This window comes from Lolium perenne, chromosome 4 (genome assembly GCF_019359855.2).
Source record: "Lolium perenne isolate Kyuss_39 chromosome 4, Kyuss_2.0, whole genome shotgun sequence".
Lineage (NCBI taxonomy): Eukaryota > Viridiplantae > Streptophyta > Magnoliopsida > Poales > Poaceae > Lolium > Lolium perenne.
In genome coordinates, this window is record NC_067247.2 from 344,749,079 (window position 1) to 344,758,090 (window position 9,012).

The 9,012-nt window shown below is 44.3% G+C and overlaps 1 protein-coding gene across 2 annotated transcripts; it reads left to right on the top strand.

Moving 5' to 3' along the window:
• The first annotated feature begins 4,690 nt into the window (after positions 1 to 4,690).
• On the top strand, positions 4,691 to 9,012 carry LOC127297097 (low affinity sulfate transporter 3). 2 transcript variants are annotated; one of them, XM_051327358.2, is made up of 11 exons: positions 4,692 to 5,354; positions 5,655 to 5,703; positions 5,818 to 6,200; positions 6,966 to 7,031; positions 7,173 to 7,403; positions 7,494 to 7,620; positions 7,702 to 7,988; positions 8,082 to 8,275; positions 8,358 to 8,443; positions 8,528 to 8,604; positions 8,705 to 9,012. In XM_051327358.2, exons 1-11 carry the CDS (start codon positions 5,034 to 5,036, stop codon positions 8,855 to 8,857), a joined length of 1,974 nt encoding a protein of 657 aa, XP_051183318.1. In that variant the 5' UTR covers positions 4,692 to 5,033; the 3' UTR covers positions 8,858 to 9,012. The 2 variants fall into 2 exon arrangements, with proteins under 2 accessions (XP_051183317.1, XP_051183318.1); XM_051327357.2 differs by having other exon boundaries at positions 4,691 to 5,354; positions 7,173 to 7,620.

Sequence of the window (9,012 nt, forward strand, 5' to 3'; positions counted from 1 at the left end):
TTTTATCATATAAGTTTTTTAAAAAGAAAGACATGATTTGATCATCACAAACCCACTTCAAATGATCACGAGATATTATATTCTAGAATATTGTGGAATAATGTTTAGACAATAAAATGGTGATACTATTAACATAAATTCCACTTTGTACCATCAAAGATGGTTTCGTGGCAATCCATTTACCCAAAATTACCACCTAGATCAAAGTAGAAAAGACACAATGACTTGCAGCATGGACAATGCTGAGGGTTAGCAGCAACAACTGGTGGTTGGTAAGTAGTTGACAATGTAATAAACTCTAAAAAATTGACGATGAAAGACACTATGACTTGAAAAACCAATCCTTTGGTTAGGAAAAAATACTCACAATGAGATAGAAAATATATGAGTTTTTGTGTATGAGAGCCTCAGATCTTTCTCCAATGATTGTTAGCCTCGTATATCACCATGAAGGGAAGTGTAGCGCATGATCTCCTCCACGGTGTGTCTCCCAAATGGTTGTGCTCTCTTTTGTACGATCACGAGGAAGAACCAGGTGGATTGGTTTGGCTAAACAGGTTGGGTGTGGAAGACTAGAAGGTGAATTGCCAGATGGGAGTTGCCACCGATAAAAATGCATGCCTATTATTGAAAGGATAGATGTGGCTAACCTAGATGGAGGGAGGCGAATAGGTTCTAAAACAATTCTTTAATTTCTTTTACAATATTAGTATATGCGGAATATAAGTGAGCCTAATGCAATTAGGTGAGGCAATCTAGATGATGGTACAAGGTACTTCAAGCACGGAGGCTATCACAAATGTAAATAACGCAAGTAAGTAATTATGTTAGGGATAACCGGAGCACGCAGAGACGAAGATGTATTCATGTGTCCCTTCCTTGAAAGGAAGGTACATCATGTTGGAGAAGTGTGTGATCCCACAAAGGATTTCACAATGCCACGAAGGCTCCACTTGTTCTCCGGAGCCTATCCCACAAAGGAACAACTCGCTCACTCATGGTTTATTTTAAGGTAGTCTTCAAACCCTCGCAAACTTCTTTGTTGGAGAAAATCCACAACCCGGATGCTTCCAGGTGCTCCTAGCTGCCTAGGATTTCCCAAACTGAACAGTAACAAGCTTGCTCGATGAACTCTAGAGGGAATGATGTTTCGCTCAGTGGGATTGTAGATCGGGACCTCATCTTCCTTTTCCCCAAAGGGATTTGTGTTTTATTGGGGGAAATGGGAGATCTGAAGCTTTTGAAGCTTCAACAATGGAGTGAGAGAGAAAGGAAATGGCTTATGCTTTAGAACTGGTCAACCTACTCCTTCGGTGCTATATAGAGCCCATTGATTCCTAGGCTGATCCGATTGGCTGGTGGATCGACGACTCTCATGCCGTTATCGGTAGACCGGGCCAAAACCGAGGGAGCCTGAAAAGCCACCCGAGGCTAGCCGGTAGACGGGGCAGCGGATAAACAACCATCTTTACCAGGGCCGATCGACCGGACCAGAAACAGAAAGAGGATAAAATCCACTAGGGGCTCGCCGGTCGAACCACGATGTAGGTACCGGTCCAGACCATTTCAGTACTTACAAATCAAGGTAACTGATACAAAAACAGACCACCCGCTCTTTCTCGATGGTATTTCAGAGTTCTAGACCTCATTCTCTTTGGTACGCGGGTGGGCTCACCTACAACCACTCTTCTATTATTTAAGTTTAGAATTCTACCAGAACTAGAGGCGAGCACTTTTCAATCAATTACGAGAGGCTAACCTTTGAAAATGATACTTCTATACGTTAAGGGGCGGCCAACCTTCCGATCCACTCAAATCCTTTTTATCAGAAGGGAGAGCTCGCCTGCCATAAGCACGAGTTTCAGTGCACCAGATCTTGTAACACTTAGCTACAAGAATATTATTCTCGTCAGACTTGAACCTAACGAAAATAGGAAAGGTTCATAGAATTTTTGCCCCCTTTCACGGAACCAAAAGGGCCTTCAACCCTATTTTCTCATGTCGGTCCTCCCGTCGATAGACTAGCCAGGAACCGAGAGCTCGTATTTACCTCAAAAATGTATTTTCTCGAAAGCACTATACCTCTCATCTCTTTTTGGTATTATGTGGATGTGGTAGGATGTGTATATTTGGCTATGGAAACATCTCCATCAAGCTCGCTGAGATCTCCTCTCCTAATAGTGTGGTGTTTTCCTATGGACTGAAAACATAAATGAGAGAGGAACAAGGAAAAAACGTTGGCACACCTTCTCTTCATCAAGTGGGGGGGGGGGGGGGGTGTCTCCAACCACACACCAACAACAATAGTGGACTAAAACTTATGTATAGACTTGTAGAAAACTATTAGTACACATTTCAGCTCTGGTGTCATCATTAACCAAAATAATGGTTAAGGGCAAAATACTCTTACAATTGTGTTAAGCTATAACACTCTAATCCATCTTGTAGGTTTTTTTTTGTTTGCGGCAAGGTCAATTCCATATATTAATACAAGGCATCTTTACAAAAAAAAAAAAGTCTTTGTGTAAATCTACATCGACTTCCTCATGCACTTGTCGGTGGTGCATCGTGAGCAAAGATCGATGTCACATATGGATCCAAAATAAAAACCTCAGAGCCAATGTAATTTTTTTGATGCATTAGCATGAAAGTTGCCGGTCAGAGCTAGAAGATGCTAGTGACAACAAACCTAGGATTAGAAATCATCACCCTAGAGAAGAGGGCAAAGAGGAGGGCAAAGATTAAGGTTGGACAACCAACCCAAATCTGGCCTGTCGGAGAATGAGGAGGCCTTACCTTACTAACTTTTCCAGCAAAGCCAAAGTTTGTTATGCTTCGTCGAATGGAGTAACCGGAAGATCAAAACATGAAATTGCCATCCACTCTGCCAAACAACACCATTAAGGATCACCAAACAAAAAAAGAGGACATATGCAAGACCTAGATAAGGCCATGACCGAAGCTCCATAGGCCAGCCAGTGAGAACAATCAACACTATCAAAATGAGGACATGGTGTGAAACCCTTATTCCATACCCCTGCACATGCCATCATCTTGGTGCCAGCATTGTGACACCTGAAATGAGCCCTAGCCAAACATAGATGACCGAAACTACGTACGAAAACCCACACCAGAGTTTGTGTGTTGGGGGGGGGGGGGGGGGGGCAAGTGGGATTCTACTGCCAAATCTCTACTTTCGACTATAAACTCTTCTTTTTGTGTAATACGTGGGATAGTAAAATTCAGATTTATTAAAAATGGAATAAGTGGATAAGTGGCATAATAGATGCGTGGAAGGAGTTCCCACTTATCTCATTTTTCGCACTTACACATCCTTAGCGAAAGGCACCCAAATGCGAGGGGAGCCGACGGTGGTGGCAACATGCCAGGAATCCTAGTCATATTTGATCGTTAGTAAAAGGTGTACTTTGAGCGGAAAGTGCTAGTGGAACATGGCTCTAGGCGCACCCTTTTTTCAAAATATTAAATAAATACTATTTAAAATTTATGAAAAAATTGATATGAAATTTTCCATATACATATTATCATGATACTTACTAGTGTAAATTTCAAGAAGGATGAAAATCACAAGATGTCCAAACATAACTACAATGATTGAATTTCTACTATTCAAAAAAACTTAAATTCCCATTTTCTGTTTTTTGTGTAGGCCAGATATGGTCATATTTTTCCTTCAAATTTTCACGGGTAAATATCAGGTAATATATACATGCATGAATTATTTTTAAAATTTCTGAAACCTTGAAATAGCATTTTTCGATTTTTTTAAATGGGTGTGCCTACACCTATGTCCACCAAACTCAGGTCGTTTTAAGCCATATAGAATGGAATACAGTGGTTAGTGACATCATAAATAAGGTACTCGTTGTCAGTAAGGCCATCTTTAAGAATACAAGCTGGAATTTTTTACTCTAAATTAATCACCATTTTTGTTTTAATAAGAATATACGTCCATTTTTTTTCTGGGAATATATCTAGCTTATTGGATGGGGATTCTCTAAGTAAATCTGATTTTAAGTGATGTTCCACGATCAGAGGAGGGAGGGGCGCCAGCGGTGGAGTTGGCAAGTGGGCAGAGGTCAGAAAGACGTTGTTTGGCCACGTGAAAAGGTGAGGATGAGGATGGTTTATTGGGGCATTTTGGTGACAAATTATCATAGAATGGAATCATGGAAAGCTCTAAGAATTTGTACTGGCATTGCTGGAAACTGGCTTTATGTAACGGCATTTCTCGGAATCGAAATTTTGCAAGCATTTATCCAATTGACCCTTCTAAAAAGTAGTATGCCAGTATGTTCGAATTCTGCTCAGAACAAACAAAAAAAAACACTAGAATCTGCATATAATTAATTGACCATTTTTTCCCCATCTGTATGGGCATATCTGGCCCCTCGACCTGATGTAATGTGATTCTATAACTAATAAACTCCATTTTAAGCAACCACTTATCATTCCTATATCCTAACACTGCTTTGTACTGGAGTAATAAAAAGCTTTGTACTGGTAGTACAAATAAGATGCAGCAGCAACAGCGGCACAGCCAATCATCGAAGAATCAGTGAAAGTGCCGTTCGAGCCCACCGAGAAAGATGCATGTGGCCAGCTTTGCGTGCATTGTCCATGGCACCACTACCGCACACACACCCATAAATAGCACCCAGACCTGTCAATTTGCTCCGGCACATGTACACCTCCGAGAGAGAATTTCTTCCTCTTGGAGGGCTGCAGGCTCATCGATCCCGTGCATGGATGTCCGCTACTTGCCCCCAAGAATCATATCTCACAATCCTATCCCTGAGACCTTGACTACTCGTCTCTGGTGATGTTTACACGAGAGGAAATCTACCAGCCATTCGTCCCGCAGTGATCATCGATCGTGTCACTTCACCTGGAGAGATTCTCCATCCATCTATCCAACAACAGCTAGCTAGTCCAGGCATCAACGACAGCCCCTTTTAAGTCCCAAGGAGGAGGTAGGAGTTCCCCCAAACACTTCAGTTACCCCGTCTGTCATGGAGTCCATGGCAGCCGTCGAGATGCCGGTCACCGTGCCGGCATTCGATGTATCTAGCAGGCGGCCGGCCACGGCCGGCCTTGTCCTCAACAGCCCCAACCCGCCGAGCCTGCGCGACGAGCTCGTCGGCGTCGTCGGCAAGGCGTTCCGCCCACGGCGGACCAACGGCGGCGACGGCGGTGCTCGCCGGTGTGCGTGGGCCCTGACGGCGCTGCAGGCCGTGTTCCCGGTGCTGCAGTGGGGGAAGACTTACGATCTCAAGTCCTTCCGGAGCGACGTCATGGCTGGCCTTACACTTGCCAGCCTTGGGATCCCACAGGTACGTAACACCGCTGACTGCTAGCTTGTTGTGTCGGTCGCTTCGGTTTCTTCTTCCACGTAACAATAGCTAGCTTTTGTGATCAGCACACGTCTCCTAGAAACAACTTTTGACCTGCATCTATCACTTGTTCAGCGACAAGAAAACTTTCTTGCCCTAATTAATTAACCAAGCAAGTCATGCTAAAATCTTCAGCAGCTGGTGTTAACAGCAAGAACGAACATCAATTATAGTTTTTGCCTAGAACGAAATCATTTCCTTATCTGACAATGCTTGGAAATGGCTTGCTACCGTCTGCAGAGCATTGGATACGCCAATCTTGCCAAGCTGGATCCGCAGTACGGTCTTTGTAAGCATCCACGGCTCGATCACAATTCATCCCCCTGAACTTCATAATTCTCATCGCCATTGTTTTGTTCTTTCACTGTTCTGAATCCTTGTTGCTACGTACGATGACATGCAGACACGAGCGTCGTCCCGCCGCTGATCTACGCGGTGATGGGGACGTCCAGGGAGATCGCCATCGGCCCCGTCGCCGTGGTCTCGCTGCTTCTGTCGTCCATGGTGCAGAAGATCGTCGACCCCGCCACCGACCCGGTGACGTACCGGACGCTGGTGTTCACCGTCACCTTCCTCGCGGGCGTCTTCCAGGTCTCCTTCGGCCTCTTCAGGCTGGGCTTCCTGGTGGACTTCCTGTCGCATGCCGCCATCGTCGGGTTCATGGGCGGCGCCGCCATCGTCATCGGCCTGCAGCAGCTCAAGGGGCTGCTCGGGCTGAGCAAGTTCACCAACAGCACCGACGTCGTCTCCGTCGCCAAGGCCGTCTTCTCTGCGCTACACGACCCCGTGAGTCAACTTCTCACTCACAAGGCAACAAGATTAGCCAACGGATACTGAACTGAACTGAACAAAGTTACTAGTAACATACATCAGCGCATACGTTTCGCTTTCTCGTCTGCTATTTAGTATGCTAGATCGTGTTTATCAACTTGATATATATATATAGACTTCACGGCAAAATTTGTGCTGAGCAAGACTTCCCAGATTTTGCTTGTTTTCTCTGCAATAAAATAGCAATTATATTATTGGTAGGAAGAGACGAAGCAGGTCTTAATTTCCCAAGCCTCCCCGTGATGCATAAAAGTACAAGGGCCATAATAACACAGGCAACGCCTCCTCCCTTTATCAGTTGGATGGATGTTCTTATGTCGTAACCTGGCACCACTCTTGGAGTTATCACCTGAAAGAAAAAAAATTCTTAGTACATACATCTGGCTAAGAATTTAGCGCCTAGATCGATTTTTTCTATTTTTAAATAACCGAGCTCAGTTCTGTGATTCGCGGCACAAAAGATAAGAGATATCACGGGAGCTACAAGCCTATAGAGCTAAAGACAATCAAGCAGACTTTATACGACTATGCAATTTGACAGTACGGTACCATGTTTCAGTGGAATAGGAACATAACCACATGTATGCATACCGTTTAGTGTTTGGAAACCAGTATTCGACAAAGATAGTGTGTACCTTTGTGTGCACACTGTTCAATATCTGGCCTTCTGCACTGCCTGTATCTAGTGTGACTGATGTTATCTCCCTTTTCTGATGGCAGTGGCACCCGGGCAACTTCCTCATCGGATGCTCCTTTCTCATATTCATCCTCGCCACACGCTTCATCGTAAGAAGACTCGAAACTCTGTTGTCGAGTCCTGAAATACAGCTTTCGTTACCCGCAAAAAAAAAACAAAAAAAAAGAAATACAGCTTTCGTGTACTGTTCTTGCTAACATGAATGAACGGCGGCCCAAATGGAATTCCAGGGGAGGAGGTACAAGAAGCTCTTCTGGCTGTCTGCAATTTCACCGTTGGTCTCGGTTATCCTGTCCACGGCCATGGTCTACGCCACAAGAGCAGACAAGCATGGCGTGAAGATCATCCGCGAGGTGCACGCAGGGCTGAACCCGAGCTCAGTCAAGCAGATACAATTGAACGGACCCTACACCACAGAATGCGCCAAGATTGCCATCATCTGTGCGGTGATCGCACTCACGGTAATTGTTGTCATACTCAATCCAGCAGGTGTTTGCACTACAGAAATGCATACTGAACTGACTGGGTCAAGTTTGCATTGCCTGCTTCAGGAAGCCATTGCCGTCGGACGATCTTTCGCCTCTATAAAAGGGTATAAGCTTGATGGAAATAAGGAAATGATAGCGATGGGATGCTCAAATATTGCTGGATCTATGTCCTCGTGCTATGTCGCAACAGGTGAGCATTCTGATTAAATGCCTGTAATATTCTGACAAGAAACAAAATAGGCTGGGCAATGTGTCTGACGGACGTTTGCAGGTTCATTCTCTCGAACTGCTGTCAACTTCAGCGCCGGTGCCAGGTCGACGGTTTCCAATATCGTCATGGCTGTCACGGTGCTTATTGCCTTGGAGTTGTTCATGAAGCTCCTCTACTACACACCCATGGCAGTGCTAGCGTCCATCATTTTGTCAGCGCTCCCGGGACTGATTGACATCAGAGAAGCTTGGAGCATATGGAAAGTTGACAAGATGGATTTTCTCATATGCCTTGGTGCGTTCGTTGGCGTGCTCTTTGGGTCTGTGGAGATTGGCCTTGGAGTTGCAGTAAGATGACCGATATACCTTAAGTTCAATTATCAAATTACATTTGCGTAATGTCTTTCACCTTACTGACTTGCTAAGGTCTGATCATTGCAGCTTGCCATCTCCTTTGCAAAGATCATCATACAGTCAATCCGGCCTCAGGTAGAGGTTCTAGGCAGGCTACAAGGAACAAACATATTTTGCAGTGTCAGGCAGTACCCCGTGGCATGCCGAACACCAGCTATACAAGTCATACGCATTGATACATCCTTCCTATGCTTCATCAATGCAACGTTTATCAAAGAAAGGTACTAATGATCACAGAAAATAAACCTCACTTCACTTCATAAATATTTCGGTGTGAATGCTTAATATGTGTTATTCACTCAGGATCATAGAATGGGTAAGGGCAGAAGTGGAGGCATCCAATGAAAAGGCCAGGGAGAGGGTGCACTCAGTTGTACTTGACATGTCAAGTAAGTTTCTACAAAGAAGTTTTCAGTTACTGCAGTGATACTTAAAACTTCAGAACATGTCTGATTCATGCTTCTGGTCTGCAGATGTGGTAAACATCGACACCTCAGGACTTGTGGGACTGGAAGAAATTCATAAGGACCTGGTGTCTCTAGGCATACAGGTGAAGTGATGAACTGATGAGCATATTGATGTGTTTACAAGTATTTACAGTTTACTTAGTAAAAACATTCTAACTCTTGTGTTCCAATAACTATCCGCAGATCGCTATCGCCAGTCCAGGATGGCAAGCAATTCAGAAGATGAAACTTGGACACGTTGTTGACAGAATAGGAGAAGAATGGATTTTCCTGACAGTGAGTGAAGCAGTGGAAGGATGCCTAACTGAGCATAAGGGCAGTGCAACGGAGTGTTGAGTGTATGGTAGTAAAAATAACACCATGTGGTGCGGTTTTGTATCCACTGAACATGGTTTACAGCCAATCAAATACTCACAGACAGACAGTATTGTAACAGCGACAGAAAAGTATGTTTGCATAGTAATGAAGTTAACTGAAGTGTTATGCAGTCA